Genomic DNA, 26,272 nt, shown 5'->3' on the forward strand with positions numbered 1-26,272 from the left:
CTCCATGTAGGGATCCTACCCTTCCTTGGGATCTTAATCTGATGTTACAAGCAATCATTCACCCCCCCCCTCCCTTGAACCAGCCGGTGATCGTGATTTAAAGTTTTTGTCTTGGAAAACTGTTTTCTTAGTAGCAATTACGTCTGCTAAAAGGATTTCAGAGACCCAAGCCCTGTCTTCTAAACCATAAAGGCAATTTCACTTCAAACCAATCCATCCTTTCTACCAAAGGTACTTTCTGAGGCCAACCTTAACCAGTACATTAATCTTCCAGTGTTCTTCCCCAAATATTCCATCAAGGGTAAATATTCTTTGCGTCTGTTGGATGTACATGGACAATTAAGGATTCTATCTTCACAGGGCAAAAGATAGAAAGTCTGATCAATTATTTATTTCCTTTTCATATATTAAGTTAGGGAAACAAGTGAACAAGATGACGTTTGCTAAATGGCTCACTGATTGTATCTCCATTTATAACAAGTTGGTTATCACTTTGCCAAAACCATTGAAAGCTCATTCAACTAGAGCTGTAGCATCTTCATCTGTTTTTCATTTCAGAACATCCATGGATGACATTTGTGCAGCAGCAACTTGGGCATTGCCCCATACCTTTATTACTCATTGCAAATTGGATCTGGTCTGTCGAGGTAGGACATCATTCGGATCAGTGATGCTTAGTAATATTCTTTCTAGAGTCCACCCAGGACTATAGGTAGCTGAGGACTCTGTCCCACAGGTTGAGGAGAAAATGAAAATTAACATCATCAGATAAAGAAGTTATGTCTTAACATAACGTTCCATCTGTGTTATCCATTTTAATTTTTCCTCACCCCCCCCTCCATTCCCCTACCCAGGTTTTGTTTCTGGGTGAATGTGCCTTTACACGTATTACCATTTTTTGTTCTATTACTAGTCCCAGATGCGGTCTACCTGAACAATTTTTCTTTCTAATCTGTTTTCTGTCAGCAACCTCGATCTGAGGTAATGTGACTAAGTGCATTGTAGATAAGGATTGAGCTCAATAGTTTTTGGTTTCCATGAGCTATAGCAGCATCTGAGTCAGTTCAGAGGGATCGGAACCAAACCCACAGGTTGAGGAAAATGAAAATGGATAACGCAGATGGAACATTGTGGTAAGACATAATTTCTTCTTTTTTTTTAAGCAAATGATCCTGCATCAGTGTGGAAAGTCCTACAGAACATTACAAACTAAAGGAAACCATCCCCTTACGCTTCAGCTAATTACCAGCCTGTTGATGATTTGAATGCTTTTTACTGCAGGTTTGATAAGCCTCAGGCTACAAATGACACTGTTGCCAGCACTCTGTTCTGACTTATGACTCTCTTCCACACGTTCTCACATTCAACCTGCATTAATTATCACAGAAGAGGATGTGTGTAATTTTTTTTTTAAATATGGCACATTAAGAAACCAACAGGTCCAGATGGGCTTTCACCCTCCTGTTTAAAAACCTCTGCTGATCAACTGGCTCCAGTTTTTTTACTCAGTTTTTTAATAAATCATTAGAGGTCTGTGAAGTTCCTTTTATGTTTCAAATGAGCCACAATCATTTCAGTCCCTAAAAAATCCAGTATAACAGGACTGAATTACTACATGCCTGTTGCTTTGAGATCAGTAGATCATGAAGACTTTTGAGATGCTCCTGGTAGCTCACTTGAAAGATTTTACAGCTCCCTTGTTGGACCCCTTTCAGTTTGCTTATCAATAGAACTGGCCAGTGGGTGATGCAATTAATATGGGTCTGCACTATATCTTGCAACATCTTGATATCCCAGGGACATGTGCAAGGATTCTGTTTGTGACTTCAGCTCTGCATTTAATACAATAATTCCAGAACTTCTTCACTTGGAACTCTCCCAGCTTTCCATTCCTGCTTCCACCTGTCAATGGATCACCAATTTTCTGACCAATAGGAAACCGCAGGTGAAACTCTAGGGAAATTTACATCTGGCTATTGCACAATCGGTACGGGTGCACCCCAGGGATATGTGCTCCCCCCCCACTGCTATTCTCCCTCTGCACTAATGACTGCACCTCTAAGGACCCCTCTGTCAAACTTATTAAATACGCAGATGATACAGCCATCGTTGGGGTCATCAGGCATGGTGATGAGTCAGCATACAGATTGGAGGTCGAGTAGCTGGCCCTTTGGTTTAGTCAGAATAATCTGGAGCTAAACACTCTTAAAACTGTGGCGATGACAGTGGGCTTTACGCATAGTAGTAGTACGATATTATCCCCCCTCTTTATGTTTAATGCTGCTGATGTTCTTCGTGGTTTACTGTTGCAGTCATCACACTTGGGTTATCTGCCTGCAGGTAGCCCTCAGTTGGCCCGAATACCAGACACTTAGTATTTCTGCGTCGGTTGCTGTCACTTCAGGACTGGCGTCAGGTCATCAGGAGTATAAAAACAGGCAGCCAACGCCATTACATCAGTCTTTCTTGCTGAGGAGCCCAAAGCAGAAGCAGTTTGCACGAGTACCGGTCGGCCGCTACCTGAGTTTTCGTTTCCGAAATTGAATCATCCTGAAGTCTTCTAAACCTAAGTACCCTGTTGGGGATCCTTTTTTCTTGCTCTAACCAATGTCAGAAAAAGTTAACAATTGTCTCTCCTGTGGAAAGCAAGTAACACAATGAGATTTCCCTTCTTGCTGCGTCACCTGTTCAGGCCTAGACCAAGAAGTACCTCGCTGTCAGTTTTGTGCTTTGTTCAACGCCCAAACTATTCATCGTCAGGCCCTTATTCTACCGAGATTCCGAAAAACTGCTGACGACTCTTCCGTTAAGCTAGTTGCCAGTTCGCCAGTACTCAGTGAGGTGCTTTCGCAGCCCCTATGCCCATTTTGATGGATTCGCAGGCTGCTACCAAGACCCGTTCGGAGTCCAGTATGCCGCAAGTCTCTTCTTTGACTATGGAACCTGTGGATGTCTCTACCTTGGATGGGTCCAGAGCTGCTGTGCAGGCCCTGGCTTCTGAGGAAGTTCTTTGCATTACTGATATTCAACCCAAACTGGCGACTTCTTTTGCGTCTTCAGTTCTTTCTAGAACTACTGAGTTTCTAAGGTCAAGAGTACAAGTTACGCCTAAAAAAGCGACGACCCAAACTCAAGCGCCTGCTTCCTTGATGCAATCACAAATGCTTAAAATGGCAGAAGACCTGATCATGCTGATTAGGGGAAGCCAGCCTCCCCCTGCTAACAGAAAAATACCTGTCCCCAGCAGCTTTGACTGACCAAGAGTCCGATGACTCTGAGGTTTCAGAATATGAAGACATGCATTTATCTACCTATGAGGATTCAGATGCAGAGGAATCCATTCCTTCTGCTTCCCCTCCAGATGATTTTTCTTTTGGTGAAACCTTACATACTGTGAGAGAACATTTCCACTGGGAATGCCAGGATTATCATCAGTCAAAAAAGAGACTCGGGGAATTTTTAGATTTACCACAGCACAGACCCTTAGCTATCCGTCCTGTTTAGGATGTTGTGGATGATGTCTTCATGGAATCTAGTCTAACTCCTGATACTTTACCCCCTGCTCCAAGGAAACCAGACAGGTATTACAGAGTCCCTGACTCACAAATTTCTTTTCAGAAATCCTACTGCTGACCCAGAGGTCATCTCCCAAGGGCCTAAAGGAATAAAAACATCTACAGCTAAGAATCTCACCCCTTCGGACAGGAATTCCAGACAGATTGGGTAAGAAAGTGTATACCTCTGCAATTCTCGCTATTAGAGCATTGAAGTGTCAGTTCCACATGCTGAAATGCCAGCAACATACTATGGAACTTAAGCAAAAATGATCTACTTTTCCTGACTGTGCAGAAAATAAAGAATTACAGGAGCTTATGCATTCTGCAAGTCAAGTCAGCAAACATACCCTGCAATGTGGGTTTGACGGCCTAGAAGCGTCTTGCAGAGCAGCAGTCACAGGTTCTGTACTGAGAAGACCAGTCAAATCAAAATTACTGGACGCTCCTTTGAACAAGGACAATTTGTTTGGCACCAAAGCAGAAGAGGTTCCAAAAAAGATGGAATAAAAGCCTAAGTCTATGCAGACAGTCAAAGATTTTTTACTAGTGCAGCCACCAAGATTCAGTGGGCATTGCCCCTTGAAGCATTGGTCCTTTCCAGCCCCCTCAAAGCCATGTCAAACTAGACCCAGGGGAAGCAGATCCCTACCAGACTGCAGTCTTAGGGTATGCAGAGGGTCTAAGCAATAGAGTACCTCCACTTCTTAAACAGGGAGTGCTAAGCCACCCCCCTTATGGAAAGAATTCACAATGATTTCTCTACTCCTCTCCTCATCTCTGCCCAGTTGCTCGTGACCCTAGGAAGAAAACTTGCCCACCATGCAAAAAACTGGACCTCCATCACCAAAGACTGATGGGTACTGGACATAGTTTTCCAGGGTTACAGATTTTATTTCCACATGCTCCCAACCCCAAAAGGGTTCCCAGACCTTCCACCAAACCAGTGAGCAGAGGCACAAAACCAAGTTCAATCCCTGCTCTCTATAAGGGCAATTCAGCCTGTTACTGCAGAACAGATAGGTCAAGGGTTTTATTCCAGACTTTTCCTGGTACCCAGAAAAGAGGCCACATGGCGCCCAATTTTAGATCTTTCCATTCTAAACACCTTCCTGGTGGTACCAAAATTCAAAATGCTCACCCTTCAGCAGTTTCTCCGTATGCTGTCCAAAGATGCCTGGTTAGCCACCCTAGACCCAAAGGAAGCCTATCTGCACATCCCTATCAGGGACACGTGCAGGAAATATCCATGTTTCAGGGCAGGATCTGTGCATTATCAGTTCTCTCCACTTCCCTTTGGCTTATCCACTGCTCCCAGAGTCTTCACAAAATGCCTGGCTCCAGCATTTGCCTATTGCAGACACAGAAAATTTCAAATATACCCTTACTTGGACGATTGCCTGATTCAGGCAGATGGTCAGGAAAAGCTTTTACAGCACCTGACATTTGTAAAGGACCTTCTAACCTACCCTGGGGTACACTATCAATGAAAAGAAATCAAAACTAGTCCCCAGTCAAAAGATTGTATTCCTGGGAGCAAGCTTGGGCACAGCATCCCAGATGGCATTCCTTACTCCAGAAAAACAAGCCTATCTAACAACCTACTTAGCTCAAATGGCCATCAGAACCCAGCTGTCTACAAGGAAAATCCTGCAGGCTGTAGGGTTCATGGCCTCTTGCATTCTACTAATTCCATATGCCAGACTGCATATGAGGAAACTTCAGTGGTACTTAAAAAGTCTTTGATGCCAACATGCTCAGGACCTGGAAACCATCATACCTATCATACCTTGTCTAAGGACAGATTTTCTTTGGTGGGCAGCAGCATGCAACCACAACAAGGGACTTCCCTTTACACAACCCCACGCCGCCCAGACCCTAACCACAGACGCATCAGACTATGCCGGGGTGGCTCATCTGGATAGCAGGTGCATTCGGGACCACTGGAGCCCAAGCCAAATTCATCTGCACATCAGACAAAAAGAGATGCTAGCTGTTCAGCATGCTCTGACAGCTTTCAGACCCTTACTCTCACAAGGAGCCCTGCTAATAAAAACAGACAACACCACAGTGATGTGGTACATCAACAAGCAGGGGGGAACCCACTCTTACCCACTCTGCAGGCTAGCCATGACCCTGTGGAACACTGTCTTGGCCATGCATATTCATCTGTAAGCTCAATTCCTGCCAAGCAAACAAAACTCTCTGGCAGATGACTTAAGCAGAAGTTTCCTAGACCCAGAGGAGTGTTAATTAAACTCAAACACCTTCAGTCTTCTAACCCAGAAATGGGGGACCCCAATGGTGGACTTATTTGCCTCCCCCTACAATTACCAGCTCAACAAAGTCTGCACCAGGACACCTCACAGCAAGGCCTGGAAAGTGGATGCCATATCCTTCCAGTGGGTAAACCTCTCTATCTATGCATTTCCTCCTCTGCCTCTTCTTACAAGAGTATTACTCAAGATAAGACAGGAGAGACCAAGGGCAGTCCTGATTGCCCCAGACTGGCCATGCCAGCACTGGTACCAACTGCTGCACATTCTGTCACCGGTGCCACCATGGCACCTACCCCAGATCTCAACCCTCCTCACTCAGCAGGAGGGACAGAACTTGCATCTGCAACTGCAAACACTGAACCTTGCAGCCTGGCTTATTCCTTGAATTCTCCTCCAGTAGCCAGCCTAAGCAAGCAGGTGATGGACGTCATTCTTGTAGCCAGAAGACCCAGTACAAGGAAATCCTGTGCTGATAAATGGAAAAGGTATTGTTCCTGGATTCACTCTAAAGGAGCAGACACAGCACTGCCCTCCTTACCTCTCATCCTGGATTACCTAGCAGACCTACTCCACAGAGGCCTATCCTTCTCTTCCATTAAGATCCATGCCTCCGCCATCTCTGCTCATTATAGCACTGAGCCCACCTCTCTTCTCTCACCCTCTCATCAAACAGTTCCTGAGAGGGGCTAACAACTTAAGGCCACCAAGAAGAGCCCCCACCCCCTGCTTGGAACCTTAACTTTGTGCTAGAAAAGCTCATGCTTACCCCCCTTTGAACCTGCAGCGTCAGTAGAGTTAAAATTTCTCTCTCGGAAAACAGCTTTGCTTCTGGCCATCACTTCAGCTAGAAGAGTGTCCGAGCTAGAAGCACTTATGGCTGTGGAACCCTTCATTATTTTTCATGCTGACAGGGTCTCCCTCAGGACTAACCCTACTTCTATGCCTAAAATTGTGTCCAGTGTGGCTCTCATTCAATCTGTCTGCCAACTTTTTTCCCCTAATCCTCAAAACAAAGGGGAAAGGATCCTGCACCCTTTAGACGTGCACAGACAGCTCAGATTCTACCTTGATAGGACTAAGCCCTTCAGGAAATCTGACCAGTTACTAGTCAGCTTTGCACCAGTGACAGAGGGCAAGGCCATATCAAAGCAAACCATCTCCAAATGGATAGCATACTGTATCCATTTCTGTTAGAAACACCATGGGAAACCACCCCCCTTTGGGGGTCAGAACGCATTTCACTAGGGCAACTTCAACCTCTACAGCATTCCTCAGGGAAGTCCCTACCAGGGACATTCTGGAAGCTGCTACCTGGAGTTCTTTTCACACCTTCACCAAGCATTACCACCTGCCTATCTTTTCCAAGTCCAGGGCAGGTTTTGCAACAGCAGTCCTGCAGGGCATACTAGCCAGCCCCAACTCTTCTTGACTGCCTCCGCCCATTCTTCAGCTTTGAGAATCAACCCAATTGTGATGACTGCAACAGTGAAACACGAAGAACATAGTACAGTTGTGTACACTTACCATAGATGTAGATGTTCGAATGTATTCACTGTTGCAGTCCTGGTTTTCCACCCTCCAGCCCCCTTGTCTCGCTCTCTCTCTCGCTCCATCTCTATCACTCTTTCTTATAGGGCTATTGGTATTTATTTTTTACTGATAGTGTTTTTTCCACCATAACTTACCTCCTTATTTGGGGGGCTCCTGATGTTTGGGGCAAGAAAAACTGATGTAATGGCGTAGGCTGCCTGTTTTTTTTCCCCCTGACGACATGACGTCAGTCCTGAAGCGACAGCAACTGACGCAGAAATACTAAGTCTCTGGTATTTGGGCCGACTGAGGGCTACCTCCAGGCAGATAACCCAAGTGTGATGACTGCAACAGTGAATACACTCAAACATCTACATTTATGGTAAGTGTACACAACTGTACTTTGTGTCATTTGTGGAAACCTTCACGTTTTTGGGATCTATAATATCCCAGGACTTGAAATGGGAGACCAATGTAGGGTCCATTGTAAAAAGGCACAACAGTGTATGAACTTTCTGAGACAGCAGAGGAAGTTCAACCTCTCACAGGAGCTGTTGATTCAATTCTCCACAGCAGTCAGAGTATGTTCTTAGCTCATCCATAACAGTGTGGTTTGGATCTGTGTCTATACGTGACAAAAATAGGTTACATTGAATAGTCAGATCTGAGGAAAATATCATTGGTGCTAGTTTGCCCTCCTTACAGGACCTGTACTATTCCAGAGTCATGAAGCGGGCTGGGAAAGTCATCAGTGACCCTTCACATCCAGGCCACCATCTTTTTGAACTATTACCATCTGCCAGGCATTATAGATTAATATGCACCAAAACAAGCACATAAAAGAACATTTTTTTCCACAGGCCATCAAGTTCATTAATGGTAACTTCAGCTTGTTAGGCTTGGTATTCTTTTTCCCAAGTGTCTGAGGGTTCTGCAATATTGTTTATGTATTGTTAATACTTGTTTCTTTCAGAGTTTATTTCACTATTTCTTGCACTGAATTGCACATCACACCTTGTACGTATATGTATATTTACATTTTTGTCTTGGTTTTTAATAGTTGTATGTATGTTGTTTATGTAATTCATACTTGGAGAATCATTGAAACTGGAGTTACATTCCTTGTATGTGAGCATACATGGCCAATAAATGTGATTCTGATTCTGATATTGGACCTTCAGTCTTTTTGCTCTGATGGGTTAGAAAGGGATATTCATGCAAGGCATTTTGTTGTAATTAACCCATACTCTTAATATTGTTCACATAGTTGCAGGATGAAATTATGCTCTTGTTTTCTTGCTGCAGGAGGCCTTATAACAGAATGTGAAGGAAGCTGTACTTCGTTTATATGTTCATAGGTTTATATTAGGCTACTTCCACCAAGGTTTTCATGAGCCTAGCCGTGCAACCCAGTTTTGTTCTAGAGTTCCTTGGACATCTGTATGATGGGTAATGTTCGTAAAGAGGTAGTTAAAGGTTATGTGGAAGGGGATATGTTAGCGGGGTGTTAATTTGCTTACTGTCGACTTCTATCAATTAGAGACATGGGGTTCAGACTGTAGGTGTATTTGTGATTTCCTATCCAATGAACAAGGTTCCTTTGAACAGAGTTACGGATGAACTCTGCTTCACATAAGTGGGGAGCTTCTTCCATAGCGAGGGGATCCTTTCACACACGTATTGTTCTCTTTCCAGCATGTTCTGTTTGTCACAGGCAAAGTTCAGGGCCTTTGATCTAGTGTTCCTGGTGCTGTTTGTTTTGCAGATGTGCAAGAGATCCATCAGAGCTGGATCTGAAGAGGAGTTATATGCTAGGCATAGATCTCGTCTCAGTAACTTGTAGATGACTGAGTACAGAGATAGGGCATTAAAGCGATCCATACAGGGCAGAAGATTCAGAGCCAAGTCCACAGATAGTCCCCCTGTTGTAGAAGGAAGTAGCAGTCCACGATGGCCCCCCTCTTGTAGAAGGAAGTAGCTGTCCACAAAAATTGATTGGCCAAAGAAGAGCCATAAAGACGATAGAGTGAACTATTGAGGATAAGAAAGAAATTATGTATTGATACTATTATGTAAAAAGCCCAGAATTTCCAGACACAAGATATACAAAACGATTAAGAGAGAAATTAGAAGAAAGAAAAATACTTCCGCAGGATAAACTGTCAGAAGCTTCAAATAAAAATCTGTGTTCATTAATCAACAGATTTTTGAAAAACAGTGTATAGACCAAGAAACATTGATCTGTTTAAAAAAAGAAGCATCTGAGGAAGTACGAAAATATAAACAATAAAACTTATAGAGATATTTGAAAAATATAAAAAAGAAATATGGACATGGGAAAGAAAGATAGATTTGATATGGTGCAATATTTATGCAGAGGTGAAAGGTAAGTTAACTAATACAGAGAAGGCAGCCTTAAAGATATTTGAAGAGAAATACAGGCAAAGGCATCCAGATATGGAAAATTTCACAATAAAACAAATCACAAAGATAGAATGTGGAAGAGAAGAGCAGTAAAGCAGAAGTTAAAGAAAAAGAAGTTGAAGTTATGGAGTATCTGCGAAGTGAAGGTTTTAATGTAGAAGGTCTAACACAGACTACATCACAGCATGATGGAGTGAGTCAGAGTAAGGAAAATCAAGAAGATCAGGAGACATCTGAAGAAGAAATATGGACATGGGAAAGGAAAAGAGATTTAATATGGTGTAATATGTATGCAAAGGAAAAAGCAAAATTAACCAATACAAAAAGAGCAGCACCAAAGATATTTGAAGAGAAATACAGGTAAATGAATCAAGATATGGAAAACTTTACAATACAAAAAATAAGAAGACTGAGAGGAAAAGTAGAAAAAGAGATTAGTAATGGAGAGATCAAAGAAGTAGAAATTGAGGTTATGAAGCACCTGCAAAGAGAAGGATTCAGTGTAGAAAATCCAATACAGAAATCACAACAGGATAAAGCAGTGGATATCGAAATTAAGGGAAACCATTGGAACAGGAAGCAATTGGTCAGGTACCATATCAAGATGTATTTGGAGCCTTCCACAGGAAAACAGTACAAATGTTCACTTGAAGGTAGACATCAAGGAAAGGAAGAGCAAACTGTGGAAACTCTGATGCAGTCAATGTTGAGGAGTGATAGGCAAGTGAGTTCCGGTATGACAGAGCAACAGATGGCACATGATGAAATTGAAGAGAAGGTGCCACAGGAAGATGCTATAGAACTTTCTATAGAATGCCTGCAGGAAACTGAAAACAAGGGATGTCCCCTCAGTTTGAAAGAAAATGAGCTAATAGAAGAGTTGCTTGATTTAATGGACATGGACAGATCTATTAAGATCAACGAGAGAAATAGACTGCAGAAGGTCAATAAAACCCAAAAATTAAGAAGTCTGATGAAACAAATGAATGCAGTAATTAGGACTCTCCATAGAGATCCGTTTGATATAACAGAAGTAAACATGATATATTACTGTGCTGCTAAATTAATAACTGATAAAGTTCTGCCACAAGAACACAGGGCAGTGAGGGAAAGGAAGGGGAGAAATCGAATACCATCATGGAAGTATCGAATAGAGAAAACTATAAAGCAATTAAGACAAGAAGTGGCAGTGTTAGAAGATTGTAGAAGAGGGCTTAGATCAACAAAAATACCAAGAAAGATGTGATTAAAGCAATCCACAGTATTAGAACAGACCAGGATCTATCATGCACTATTGCAAATAAACTAAAAATTTCAGCACAGAAGGAAAAACTTAGAAGATACCCAGATAAATATAAGGGAAAAGTACAAAATAAGCAATGTATGACCCAAAAAAAGTTTTATAGAGAATTGGGAAATAAGGTAAAAGGAATTGAAAGACCGCCAAAAGAGGAGGAAGTAGATACATTTTGGAGAAGTATTTATGAAGATCCTGTGGAACATAACAAAGATGCTAAATGGATAGAAGTAAAAGAAAGATTAAGAAGTTTAAAGGTACAGGATATGAAATGGGATGAAATAACAGCCAGAGAGATTGAAAAAAAAAAAAACCCAGGCCCAGATGCAGTACCTAACTTTTGGTTAAAAGTATTAAAATCCTTGCACAAGGATTTAGCCATGTATAAGAACTATTTATATGCACAGCCCGAACAGACACCACACTGGCTAACAACAAGCAAAACAATGCTCTTACTTAAGAGTGAACATGCAAGCTACCCTAAAAACTATCGACCAATAATTTGCCTTCTGACAACATATAAACTATACACTGGAATTGATGCCAAAAGAGTTTTATAGTCATTTAGAAGAAAACTCAATTATGGCAGTAGAACAAAAGAGTAATAAAAGAAAGTCATATGGCACAAAGGATCATTTGTTGTTAAGTAAAGTTATAGTGGAGAATTGTAAAAAAGGGAAAAATCTAAGTATGGCATGGATTGACTACAAAAAGCATTTGATAGTATCCCATATTTATGGATAAAAGAGTGCTTAAAAATGTGTAAGATACACCCTACACTGATTGACTTCTTTTCTTTTGGCTTTTCCCGTTAGGGGCCGCCACAGCGGATCATCTGTTTCCATTTCTTCTTGTCCTTTGCATCTTGCTCTATCACACCCAACCACCTGCATGTCCTCTCACCACATCCATAAACCTTGTCTTAGGCCTTCCTCTTTTCCTCTTACCTGGCAGCTCCATCCTTAGCATCCTTTTCCCAATATAACCAGCATCCCTCCTCAGCACTTGTCCAAACCAATGCAATCTCGCCTCTCTGACTTTGTCTCCAAACCGTCCAACCTGAGCCGACCCTCTAATATACTGATTCCTAATCCTGTCCATCCTTGTCACACCCAGTGCAAATCTTAATATCTTTAACTCTGCCACTTCCAGCTCTAACTCCTGCCTTTTTGTCAGTGCCACCATCTCCAACCCATACAACATAGCTGGTCTCACTACCCCCTTGTTAGCCCTTCCTTTTCACTCTTACTGGTACCCATCTGCCACAAATCACTCCTGACACTCTTCTCCACCCTGCCTGTACTCTCTTCTTCACCTCTCTTCCACACTCACCATTACTCTGAACTGTTGATCCCAAGTGCTTAAACTCTTCCACCTTCGCCAACTCTACTCCCCTGCATTCTCACCATTTCTTTATCCTCCCTCTCATTCACACACACATATTCAGTCTTAGTCCTGCTGACCTTCATTCCTCTCCTCTTTAGAGTATAGCTCCACCTCTCCAGGGTCTCCTCAACCTGGTTCCTACTCTCACTACAGATCACAGTGTCATTTGTAAACATCCGGGGCCTCCTGTCTGATCTCGTCTGTCAACCTCTCCATCACCATTGCAAATAAGAAAGGGCTCAGAACTGATCCTTGATGTAATCCCACCTCCACCTTAAATGCATCTGTCACTCCCACTGCAGACTTCACCACTGTCACACTACCCTCGTACATATCCTGTACCACTCTTACATGCTTCTCTGCCACTCCTGACTTCCTCATACAATACCACAACTCCTCTCTAGGCACGCTGTCATATGCTTTCTCCCAAGTCCACAAAGGCACAATGCAACTTCTTCTGACCTTCTCTATATTTCTCCATCAACACTCTCAGAGAAAACTTTGCATTTGTAGTGCTCTTTCCCAGCATGAAACCATACTGCTGATCACTAATCATCACCTCCCTTCTTAACCTAACTTCCACTGCTCTTTCCCATAACTTCAAGCAGTGACTGATCCATTTTATCCCTCTGTAGTTACTACAAATCTGCACATCACCCTTATTCTTAAAAATAGGTACCAAAAACACTTTTTCTCTACTCCTCGGGCATCCTCTGACTTTCCAAAATTTCATTAAACAATCTGGTTAAAAACTCCACTGCCATTTCTCCTAGGCACCTCCATGCTTCCACTGGTATGTCATCTGGACCAACAGCCTTTCCATTCTTCATAGCTGTCCTTGCTTCCTCCTTGCTAATCTGTTTCACTTCCTGATTCAGTATCCCCACATCATCCAACCGTCTCACTCTCTCATTCTCTTCATTCATCAGCCTCTCAAAGTACTCTTTCCATCTGCTCAACACACTCTCCTCGCTTGTGAGTATGTTTCCCTCACTATCCTTTATCACCCTTACCTGCTGCACATCTTTCACAGCTCGGTCCTTCTGTCTAGCCACTTGGTACAAGTCCTTTTCTCCCTCTTTAGTGGCCAATCTTTCATACAACACTCCGTATGCCTTATCCTTGGCCTTCGCCACCTCTCTCTTTACCATGCTCCTCATCTCCTTATACTCCTGTCTATGTTCTTCATTTCTCTGACAGTCCCACTTCTTCGCCAGCCTCTTCCTCTGTATACTCTCCTGTACTTTCTCATTCCACCACCAGGTCTCCTTGTCCTCCTTCCTCTATCCAGATGTCACACCAAGCACCTTTCTAGCTGTCTCCCTTACCACCTCTGCTGTAGTTACCTAGCCATTCGTTAACTCTTCACTGCCCCCCACTGCCTGTTTTAACTCTTCCCTGAACTCCAACTCACAATCACCCTTTTTCAACTTCCACCATTTGATCCTTGGCACTGCTGTCACACTTGTCCTCCTCTTCATGATCATCAATGTCATCCTACAGACCACCATTCTATGCTGCCTAACTACACTTTCTCCTGTCGCCACTTTAGTCTCCAATCTCCTTCAGACTGGCCCTCTTGCATAGGATATAACCACCTGTGTGCATCTTCCTCCATTCTTGTATGTCACCCTATGCTCCTCCCTCTTCTTAAAATATGTATTCACCACAGCCATGTCCATCCTTTTCGCAAAATCCACTACCATCTGACCTTCTGCATTCTTCTCCTTAACACCATACCTGCTCATCACTTCTTCATCCCCTCTATTCCCTTCACCAACATGCCATTGAAGCCCACTCCAATCATCAGTCTCTCACCCTTGGGTACACTCATAACCACTTCATTCAGCTCACTCCAAAATTTTTCTTTCTCATCCATCGCACACCCAACTTGCGGAGCGTGTGCACTAACAACATTCATCATTACACCATCAATTTCCAGCTTCATAAATATCACTCTATCCGACACTCTTTTCACCTCTAAAACACTCTTGACATACTGTTCCTTCAGGATAACCCCTACCTTATTTCTTCTCCCATTCACACCATGATAGAACAATTTGAGCTTGCCTCCTATACATCTGGCCTTAATCCTCGTCCATCTGGTCTCTTGTACACACAATATATATCAACCTTCCTTCTCTCTATCATATCGGCTAGCTCACTCCCTATACCAGTCATACTGCCAACATTCAAAGTTACTACCCTCACTACTACACTCCTAACCTTCCTCCTCTATTTCTGCTTTCGGGCATGCCTTTTCCCCTCTTCTCCTTCAGCCAACAGTAGCCCAATTTCCACCAGCACCCTGTTGGCTAACAGTACTGGTGGTGGTCGTTGTTAACCCGGGCCTTGACCGATCCGGTATGGAAATCTGTATTGATGTCCGCATATGTTATTTGGCAGAGATTTTACACCGGGTGCCCTTCCTGATGTAATCCTCCCCATTTATCCGGGCTTGGGACTGGAACAAAGAAATGCACTGGGTTGTGCATCCCCACACTACACTACACTACACTGATTGACTACATTACAGTAACCATGAAACAATGGCAGATTACTTTGAAATTAAGCCATGATAAAGGACAGATTATTATCCCAGGGATAAAATTCAAAGGGGGATATTCCAGGGTGACTCTTGTCACCACTGCTATTCTGCCTTGCCATTAACCCATTAAGCTGTTTACTTAACAGGTTAGGCCATGGCTATAATTTGGCTCCTAGAAAACAACAAAGTCTAATTACTTCTTGTCTTCGCTTTGTCGATGATTAAAAACTGTATAGCTCATCAGATGAGGAACTGAAAGCACAACTGCAGGTTGTCAAAACACTTTTTCAGATGATATTTGAATGTCATTTGGTCTTGATAAATGTGCAAAAGCAACATTTAAAGCAGGAAAACTGCAGCACCAGGAAACCATCAGTTTGGGACAAGAATGTGATATAAAAGAATTTGAGCAGGAGGGAGTGTATAAATACCTGGGAATTGATGAAGAATCAGCAATAAAACATGAACAAATGTGAATAAAACTCAGTAAGGAAAACTTTAGAAGACTTTAATCCTGAGAACAGCATTGACATCTAGGAACAAGATCCAAGCTATAAATCAGTTTGCTTTTCCAGTCCTAACTTACAGTTTTGGAGTGATTGACTGGCCCCAAAAGTTTTGGATAGATTAGATATTAAAACAAGAAGGATGCTTCATGCTCACTAAATGATTTATAAAAATCAGTTTATACCAAGATTATATATTCCCTGTTCCGAAGGAAGGATGGGCCTCCTTGAAATTAATTACATGTATAGATCTGCAGTCATGGGACGCCACACACATCTACTGACCTCACAAGATCCAAATGTAGTGAAAGTTTTGAAACATGAGGAGGATCTATCTAGGATGACTTCTCTGCTTAATTTAGCAGAAGTATATCGACATCAAGCAGGAGTGGAAATCAAACCAGAAGTAGATAAAAAACAGGCAGCAACTGAATGTGCGAAAAAAACTAAAGAAAGAATATAAGGTGAAGGACCAGATGAGAAGGCAAGAAATGTGGAAAAAATCATATGGTTACAAGTATAGAAAACTTCTGGAAGAACCTCCTGTTGATCAGGAACAAATGCAGGGATGGTTAAGGAGAGGCAAATTCAAACCAAGAAATGAAAGGTTAATATTGGCAGCCCAAGATAGTGGACTACTTACATGCTGGTTTACAAAGACCATTGAACCTGTGGGAGGAACAGACAAATGTAGTTTTTGTAAAACCAAATTGGAAACAGTCACATACCTTGTTGCTGGTTGTGACACACTAATGGCAGAAGGACTGTATACTGAAAGGCATAATAATGTGGGTAGACTGTTGGACTGGGGATTGTGCAAACATTATGGTATTGAAGTGGTTGAAAAACACTGGAAACATGAGCCACAAAGCATCATAGAAAATTATGAAGCTTATATCACATGGGATCACCCATCACCAACAGTCCGAAAGATAGATGCTAGAAAACTGGATATAGTGGTCCAAGAAAAGAAGACAAAAGTAGCATTGATCACTGAATTGCCACACTCTGTGACTACAGTGTCTTGCATACAGAGAGACACAAAGTTATAAAATATCAGGATTTGCAGGCAGAAATGAGTGCAATGTAGAAGAAAGATACCCAGACAGTTCCAATAATAGTAAGAGCAACGGGTCTTATAAAAAAGAATTTACAGTGTTATTTGGATATGTTACCAATACATGTAACTCCATACTAACTGCAGGAGGAGTCATTACTGGACACATTGCAGGTGCTGCGAAGAGCACTACTGGTTGACATCAAAGATTGAAACAATACTCATTTCATGAACTTTAATCATACTTTGACTTAGGAATGGGGTCCATTCCCGTCATGGTATTAGAAACCCAAAAGACTTGGAGAAATTAAAAAAGGCAGAAGATTCATAACCTGTATTCCCCTGATGAGGAACCTTTGAGTGCTATCCACCTGTTGCAAGTGGCTGGTTAGGTACATGCCAAACAGGGCATTATACTCAATGATGGGTCTGATAAGGGCTGAGTAGAGTGGTACTATAACTTCTTTAGACCTGGATGCTGTACCCTTGCTTATGAGTTGGGTGACATAGAAAATTTGTCTTACTATCTTGGCTATATGTCGATCAAAGGCCAAATTACTCCCTGAATATGTTCACAGATCCCTAACTATTGGGTTAACTCTTAGGGGTGTTTTATTGATGAAATAATTAGCTTGGGTGGAAGATTTTCCAAAGGGCAGTATAATGCATTTTTTCAAATTGAGTTTTAATCCCTGGCTTTGACACCAGTCGTTTGTGTTAGACACTCTTGTAGGATGTTGGTGTCATAGGGGGATATCTGTGATAGCCCCCACTATTTGCAGTCATCTCTGAACTTGATGAGCTTGAGGCCTTTGACATTAATCTTGACTTCCGAGAAGTAGATGCTAAACAGGAGGTAGCCCAACACAGATCCCTGGGGTGCTCCACTGGTGACTGGCTTCCTGGTGGAGCTGGTTTCACCAATCCTGACTTCTTGGGTACTGTATGTGAGTCCGACAGTAATCCAGCAAGTTATGTAGGGATTTATGCCTAGTTCTCAGAGTTTGTCAGCAATACCCGAGTAGTATATTTTATCAAATGCCTTGGTCAGGTCACAGTAGACGGTATGCACTGTTTTCCCATCATCCAAAGCCCCACTGGGAGAAGTCTTACCAGGTTGAGTAGACAAGACCTTCCCTTAACAAAGCCACACTGGGATGTATCCAGTGTCTGTAGGTTGCCAGTGTTCCTGTTTATCATTTCCATGATAATTCATCCATGTCTTTGCATACTAGATGTGTCAGATTGATGAGTCTGTAGTTCCCGGGGTCCCTTAATGGTCCACCCTTATGAAGAGGAATGTCCATTATAGCCCTCACTTCACCTGGCATGTAACCTATTATGTCCTTCTACTTTTATGTTGCAGTATTCTCACATGCGGGATCCTCTGTCTCAGCCGACCCAAACATCCGGCTCCTATGCCAAAGCTTAAGCCTGGTTGCTTACTGTGTGCCTCTGTCTGGTCCAGGGTGTTTGTGTTAATAAAGTCCAGGAAATGTTGTGCCTGTTAAGTTAGACGCAGTGTATGTTTCCCAGTCTGTAGAGGGGTAATTAAGTCTTCCTTGAATAGGGTATTTGGTTGAATGATGAGCACCTCTAGGTAAGAGTTGTGAGCTTCATGGGTCATAGAGGGTAACCTGTAGCTGGCCAGGACGTGGTAAGGATCCTTGTCTATGGAGACTTAGACAAGGATGAGCTCCCGGGTATCATACTATTTAACCAGCCTGCATTTATTTGTTTCTAATGTAGATGGAGACACCACCAATTTAGCCACTGTCTGTGATGCTTTTGGTCTAAATTTGTGGAAGGCACTGTAGCCTTGCACTGCCAGAGTACCATCTGCCGCTTTAAACCAAGTCTGTGTAACAGCACAGATGTCTACATTATCCAGAGTGAGGAGAGCTTGTAGGATATGTAGTTTCTTGTTTAGGCTCCTAGCATTGACCACTAACACATTTAAGGTTGCTTTTATTTATTTTATTTATTGTAATTTATTTTGGGCTATGTTGGTAGTTTTGTCATTTTTTACATTACCTTAAAAAGGCTGTAAGGGGGGTAGGTAACATTTTAGTGAGAGACAGAAAATAAAGCTGCTTTTGGATCCTGTGCTGACTCCTGTTGTTTTGCTGAACATTTTAGCCAATGTCTGAAAGACCAGTGGAGGCAGGTGCAGACGATTCTTGGCAAAGTAATGTGGCCTGTTAACCATGTCCTTCCATACTTATAGATATTGGATTCTCCTGTACTGACACTAGAAATTAAGCCAATTATTAAAATCAACCATTTTCTGTTCCTACTGTGACATCATCCTTGCTGACAGTAGAATGCTGCTCACTGCAAGGCATGTATCTCTCTCATACATATTCAAAGAGATCCACAGTGTCTGTTTTCGTTTAGTACAGTGAGGTACATTTCAGGTCATTTATACCCACATAGACTATTATAGAATCATAGTAACTGTGATGCGGTGACTTGAGTGTGTTTGTGATGATGTGGATCCTGGCTCCAGATGTGTGACTAACCTTTATCTTCTCCTTGTCCCACCTGGTGAAAGGGGCATCTGTGTGTTGTACAATAGAATCCCCTGTGATGAGTACTAGGTAAAGTGTTTGCTTCCCTTATGGGCTTTGTTCTTTGGGATCATTGGGCGTACTATTGTGTGGTGTTAGTTGTTGCTTTTGGTGTGTGCTTTAGTGATTGCTGAGGATAGGTGCTCCCATTTGACTACTTAGGAAGTTCTATGAGGTTAGGAGAGGTTTCTTTTAAGTACCTCAGCATAAAAAGTTGTGTGTGGTAAGTGATGTGTGTAGGATGTTGTGTGTGAGCTTGGCAACATCGTTTGTGTGATTTTTGCCTCCAAGAAAGTTATGTATGTCATACTGTTGATTGTTTCTTTAAGGATTAAAATGTTGTCTGAGTATATGGAGACAATGTCTGCATTGTTTAAGAATGCCCGTATCTACCAAGCTGATCATGGAGACATTAGGAAATTGCAAATGATAATTGTTTGTCATATTCACAGTTTAAAGGTGCTGAAACTACATGCCAATATATTGTTTGTTTTGCCACTTTGGATTTTGAGATAAGATTCCTTCACCCCCCAAATTCCCCTTAAACAAGTTGACCTTTTTTAACCAAACATGGTAATCCTGTGGTATTGTGGTATATTTGTTACATTGTTTTGCTTGTATTTTTTTTTCTTTGCTTCCTGTGCGGAGGATGAATGAATTAGTTATGACTTTGTTCATTTTTGTTGCTGCTTAAGATCCTGGTTAGTATGAATCAAAAAGTGTGTGCTTTCTTTCTACATATCCATACTGCTCGAGAAACTCCTCCTTCAGTGAAGGCAGATGTCTTTCTTTTGTAGGCTTTCATTGAGTCATTCTTATTTCCATAGTTAGGTTGCAAGTGTTAAGATGAGGTGGTCAGGTTGAAGGAATCCTGACCTTACCATTTGTGTTATGAAATGTTTAACATTCATCATAGCTTGCTACATTCAGCTAGAGAAGTTCTCATTTTTTTTACGTCATAAGACTTGGAAGTACATCAGCAGTGGCATCACCTCCAATGTGTTAGTATTTTCTTAGTTGACGTTTCTGGTGTTTAAGATTAACTATTGTGTTAGCCTCCATAATGGATGTTCATTTTCTCACCTTCACCATCGCCATGTACTTTACAGAGACATTGCTGCTGTACTGCACATTGTCTTTTTGGTTCACATGTATATAATTTTTTTTTCTTCAGTAAGTTTCCAGAGCTGTTCACATGGTTTAAGAATTTCCTTGGTTACAAAGAATCTGCCCATATAGAGGCTTTCCCTAAAGAGCGTGCAACTGAAGGAATTGCAATGGAGATCGATTATGCTTCATGTAAGCGATTAGGCTCCAGCTACAGAGCATTGCCAAAGAGCTATCAGCAGCCCAAATGTTCAGGAAGGACTCCACTCTGTAAAGAGGTAGGATGCAACATTTGTACAGCTTTTTTATAAATGTAATTGAGAATGTAGACAAGAGAAAAGTGTGTAATTTTTTAGGAAAGTGGTTGACAAGTTAAGCATGTGAACTATCATGTAAGCTGTAAACACAATTATACTGAACATGATAATTTTTGTATTTAATTTTCTCCCTTCTCTTTCCTAAACCCAGGTTTTGAATGACACATGGGTGTCTTTTCCATCCTGGTCTGAAGACTCCACCTTTGTCAGCTCTAAGAAAACTCAGTATGAAGAGCACATTTACAGGTGTGAGGATGAAAGGTTTGAAGTAAGTGGTCTAGTGGGTCTTTCATCATTTTCATAGTCACAGATCTGAATATTATACAGTTTGTATATTTGCATATATGCAGTCAGTTCCCTTATTTTAAGTATTTAGTGTTCAGGCCATGTTTTAACAGAAGATCAAAGTACAGAACTAGTTTAAAGTTGATTTTGGAATCAAAATGTATAAAAGATTCTCCAGCTTTTTCTGTACTGCATTCCTTACCTGTGTAGTATGATCTCTACATTATAGTCTTTAGGATGGCTGGTGTTTTGTTGAGCCATGTTAAAATATCTAGAGAGATCAACGTTTTTCCTTTTGTGATGTCCTACCCCTTTAAGCTTTTTCCCCAGAGACCATGGTAGTCATTTTAAGACTTGAATGTAAAGTTGTCTTTGATCTTGTGCTTCAAAACAGGGCTTAAACAGCCTGTTAACGTTTATGCTTTTTATTGCTAAGGTAGATCTTGCTGATCCTATAGCTAAGTTTCAAGGGAAACTCAGCAGTATTTATATTGAGTAAGTGAAATTTGGACTGGGCAGGACACAGGAGCACCTGTTGTTGTTTCATCAACAGGTGCAGTGGAGTACCTGACCTGGAAAGGTCTTTTATTGGGTATTAATTGTGCTAGAAGGATTTCAGACCTGCAGGCCCTAGTTGTGTAAAAAAAATGCCCTTTTCCATCTTTCTCAGGGTTGGGTAACACTTCACACCAGTCTTGCATTCCTGCCCAGAGGGGTGACGTAATTAGCCTTGAATCAAGTAGCTCACCTCCGTGTTTTGTCCTATATCACAGAGTAAAGGGAAAGCAGTCTTTCATATCCTGGATGTGCACAAGGATTTGGGATTTTACCCTGAGGGGACTGAGAGAGAGAAATGATATTGGAGCAGTTATTTGTATCATTTGCAAATGGTGGGAAGACCCATCTCCAAACAGGCAGTCTGTAAATGAATATCTGATTGTATCTACTTCTTTTGCTCCTCACATAAGACTTTATCCCAGCCTGCTCTACTATAGCTACATCAGCCAGTGCTGCCCTCCCTGGGAGGTCAACACCCACAACGTTTTTGGAATCCACTGCCTGGTCATCTCTCCACCCTTTTCCAAGAATTATAATCTGGACATTATCTGTAGAAACAAGGCTGACTTTGTTATGACCATCCTACAAGGACCATCTGTGAATGTTATTCACCTGAGCTGTGCCTATATATTGTCACTGGTGATCAGTGCCTTACCTTGGTAAGCAAATATAAATAAAATAACACCTTCTAAGGTCAAGCCATCTGTTGGTCCATAAGATGTCCTTCTGTTCCCATGTTGCAGTTTTCTTAGTGTGGGTTTCTCCGCCTCAGGCAACCCGAACGTCAGCTCCTATACAAACGTTTAAGCTTGGTTGCTGTAGGTGTGTGGAACGTCACATGTAGGGCCATAAACCAGGGGCCTTAAATGTGACGTCTTCACGCACAGACCCCAGAACTTTTCTGCCACAGTCAAACGTCAGATCGATCGCATTGCTCCTTTGCTGTCAAGACGTCTAAAGCTAAGTACCCTGTTGGGGACTTTGTTCTTTTACTATTGCTTGATCTTGGTTTGCTGACTTTCATTTAGCTGATGTCCACCAAAAAGGGTAAATGCTGATGCGGACAACAATTTCCACATAAAGACTCGCATGACCGTTGCATTTTTTTTTCTAGGTTGGGTACATGACTATACCTCCTGTCCCATTTGCCAATCCTTCTTCCCAAAAACACTCAGAAGCCATCTTGCCACCCTTAATCTTTAGTTAGAAAACCAGAGGCTAAAAAAGTTGGCACTTGAGATGGATCCCCAGTCAGCAACCAGGTGGAACTGCCACGGAAAAAGTCTAAGATTCCTTGGCCTACTACTTCTGCCTCTCTGCCGATCTAGGGGTTGAGGGACGTTCGATAGACCCGTCTACTTCACTGATTCCCCTTGAGGAAGTCGCTGCTGAGGTACTGGCCGGCACGTCAACGGAGATTGCGGAGACGATGGCTTCAACCAAAGTCTAAGGGGAACCAGGCTCCACCGGACACCCAACTGGAATGCCAGAATCTGAGGCCCCAGCCTTAGCTCAGGCTCCAGAAACTAGGCCTTCTCCCAAAACTATTCCTTTGAAAAGGAAGCAAAAAACTAAACATTTATCTCCTCCTGCTGAGGGATTTACGTGACTGGCAGTTTTTCACTCAGTCTTTAATGCAGACCTTCATGGCTCTTAGGCCCTCAGCCTCCCCTCCGTCCACCATCCCTGTCTTTAGCCCAGGGCCTGTCTCAGCTACTTCTCTACCTCTGCCCACTTCTCATGAAAGAGAAGAGGAAGAGGAACTTTACTCTTCATCATCCATTGAGTCTGTTACTTACTTATAACAGGTTGCCTCTCCCCTGGAATGTTATTCCCCTGATGAGGAATCCATAGAAAGGGACTCTCCCCCAGAGGACATCACTTTTGGAGAGACCGTTACCAAAATGAAAGAATATTTAAAATGGGATACTTCCCAAATGACTGAAACTCAAAAAAGATATTTTGAGTTACTTCAAGTTGAATCCCCCTCTCCTTCTGCCATCCCTCCAGTTATACCTGCATATCTGGATGCATTTTATTCAGCATCCAAAAATCCTGATTCTCAACCACCAGTTCCTAAGAGACCTGACCATTTCTATAAGGTGCCTGATGACCATAAATTTCTTGTGAAACCCCCCTTGGCAGACCCATCAATTATTGCTGTAGCCTCAGACAAGCAGTCAAGACATCCCATCTTCATCCCTTCTGCCTATAGACTAGGACAGCAAAAGTATGGACAGGCTAGGCAAGAATATCTAGACCTCTTCCAGCCTAGCATTCCGAGCTATTAATTATCAAGCACATATGATGAAATATGCCTTGGATCTGGTATCCCGAGCATCTTTACTTCTATCCTCCCTGCCCATCTTCCCAAACAAGATAGAGTTGCAATCAAAAGTATCCCTGGCATCTCAGGTAGCCAGACATTCAATTGGATGCAGCTATGATGCAGCAGATGCTTCTCCTAGGTCTGCTGCATCTGGATCAGTGCTACGCAGATACTCATTTTCATGTTATTTCCTGTTATTCTATGTATGTGTTGTTTGGAGCCCATCTCCCCAGGCCTCTGCTGAAAATGGACCTGTGTCCAGTCGGACTTTCCCGGTTAACAAATGTAAAATAAAAATAAAATAAATAAAAAGACTTCAACCCCTGCCTGAGGATTTCAAGTCCAAAATCCTTGATGTCCCACAAGACCACAACCTCCTGTTTGGCAAATATTCCGCTGAACTATTTAAAAACTTTCAGGAGAAAAGTAAGGAGCTTCAAACACCTTCTTGTGTCTCCCATACCAAAATACCACCAAAGTTATCTAGCTAAGACCACCTATGTCAGGAGAACTCCCTCCAGTGCTACACCTCCTCCTTCCAGGCACAAAAAAGGAACCAGGAGACAGACCTCTTCCAGACCATCCTCTTCTCAGCCTGCATCCAGACAGCCCTTTTATGACAGAAATGGCATCAACAATGCGTGAATGCCTTGCCCACCTCCCCTGTCAGCTCGTCTCTCCCATTGCCTGCCCCTTTGGAGAACTATCACTACAGATCACTGAGTACTGGCAGTAGTGGGAGAGGGGTACTTCCTTTCCTGGAAAGAAAGACCTCCAGCACAGGGCATTCCATTCCTACCTAAAAAACAGCTACACCTTATTCCCCAAGTCTTACACGATCTACTGACCCATGGAACCATAGAGCCTGTCCCTCCAGGATAAGAAGGAAAATGTTGGTACTCAAGGTTATTTCTAGTTCCAAAAAAGGACGGCCCTTGGAGACCAGTTCTGGACTTGTCCTTTCTAAACCTCTTCCTGAAAGTTCCATCTTTCAGATTGCTATCCCTTCAGACCCTCCTTCCACTGTTGCCAGCCCAAGCGTTTATGGCCACACTAGATCTTGGAGGCCTACCTCCACATCCCCATCAAACCCTCTCACAGAAAGTACTTTTGTTTCACTGGGCCCAGTTCTCACTTTCAATTTACTACCTTGCCCTCTGATTTATCCACTGCACCCAGGGTCTTCACCAAATGCCTTTCCTACTGCAGGACCAATGGTGTTCAAATATACCCCTCCCTAGATGATATCCCCATCCTTGCATAAGAAGAGGACACCCTAAATAAACACCTGCAGTTTGTCATGTCCCTACTGCAAGGTCTGGGGTTCATCCTCAATCTACCCAAATCATCCCCAACATCACAAAAGGACAAAATCTTTCTCGGGTGCAGGATCAGAACAGACCTGATGGAGGCATTCTTTCCTCAGGACAAGGTAGATTCCCTTACAGGCCACTTCCAGGACCTGCTTCAGGTCCACCAACTATCAGCAAGACAATTCCTGCGACTTCTGGGCCTTATGGCAGCCACCTTGCATGTAAGGAAGCTGCAGTGGTGTCTAAAAAATCGGTGGTCCCAATACAACCACCCTCTAGAGTTCCAGATTCCCTTCCTATCCTGCCTAAAGGCAGAATTAAGGTGGTGGCTCCAGAAAATTCATACAAACCCAGGCTTTCCACTCCACCTCCCCACATCAGTTCAGCACATGCATACCAACGCATCAGACCTGGGCTGGGGGGTCTACCATGAAGGGCTCAAGGTGCAAGAGAGCTGGCAGCCATCCCTACAGAAAAAACACATCAATGTAAGGAAGATGACTACAGTCCTTTTGGCACTGAAAGCCTTTCTTCCCATCCTACAACCAGGTCCCCTTCAAATCATCACAGACAACACCACAATCATGTGGTACATTAACAAATGGGGGGAGGGGGGACCAAGTCCAACCTCCTATGCAGGCTAGCAATCCAGATTTGGGATCTAGCAATTTATCCCTGTAGGCAGCCTAAATCCCATCTAAGGACAATCACCTGGTGGATGGTCTCAGCAGATCATTCTCTCTGCATCACGACTGGTTGTTGAACAGGGAAATTTTTCTAGACATTGTTCACCAGTGGGGCACACCTCAAGTAGATTTGTTTGCCTCCCCCAGAACAGACCATTGAAAAAGTTTTGTACCGAGAACCACTCGCCTCTAGCTTGGAGAGTTGGACGCCTTCAGCATTTCATGGAAGGGACGGTTTCTATATACCTTTCCTCCCTTCCCTCTCATTCAAAAGGTCCTCCTGAGAATCAGGAAGGACATGCCAAAAATCTTGCTGGTGACTCCCTACTGGCCAGGGCAATTGGTTCCCCCTTCTGCTATCCATCACGAAGGGCAATCACCATAAGTTACCCCACAAAGTGGACCTACTCACAGCAGAAGGGAACACTCATCCACCCTCACCTACAGATGCTATGTCTAACACTACTCTAAGGACGTGCTTTCGATCCTGAGGGAGGCCAGAAAACATACTACAAGGAGATCCTAC

At 42.7% G+C, this 26,272-nt stretch overlaps 1 protein-coding gene across 1 annotated transcript in view; it reads left to right on the forward strand.

The window, feature by feature from the left end:
• Positions 1-26,272, forward strand: part of LOC122806648 (paired amphipathic helix protein Sin3a-like) — a 1,265,677-nt gene that overhangs the window by 770,931 nt on the left and 468,474 nt on the right. Inside the window, exons 7-8 of the mRNA XM_044077239.1 lie at positions 20,326-20,536; positions 20,727-20,843. Coding sequence (XP_043933174.1) covers positions 20,326-20,536; positions 20,727-20,843 — 328 coding nt within the window. The remainder of the gene's footprint in view (positions 1-20,325; positions 20,537-20,726; positions 20,844-26,272) is intronic.

Source organism: Protopterus annectens, chromosome 7.part0 (genome assembly GCF_019279795.1).
Source record: "Protopterus annectens isolate FY-2018-M chromosome 7.part0, PAN1.0, whole genome shotgun sequence".
Taxonomy (NCBI): domain Eukaryota; kingdom Metazoa; phylum Chordata; order Ceratodontiformes; family Protopteridae; genus Protopterus; species Protopterus annectens.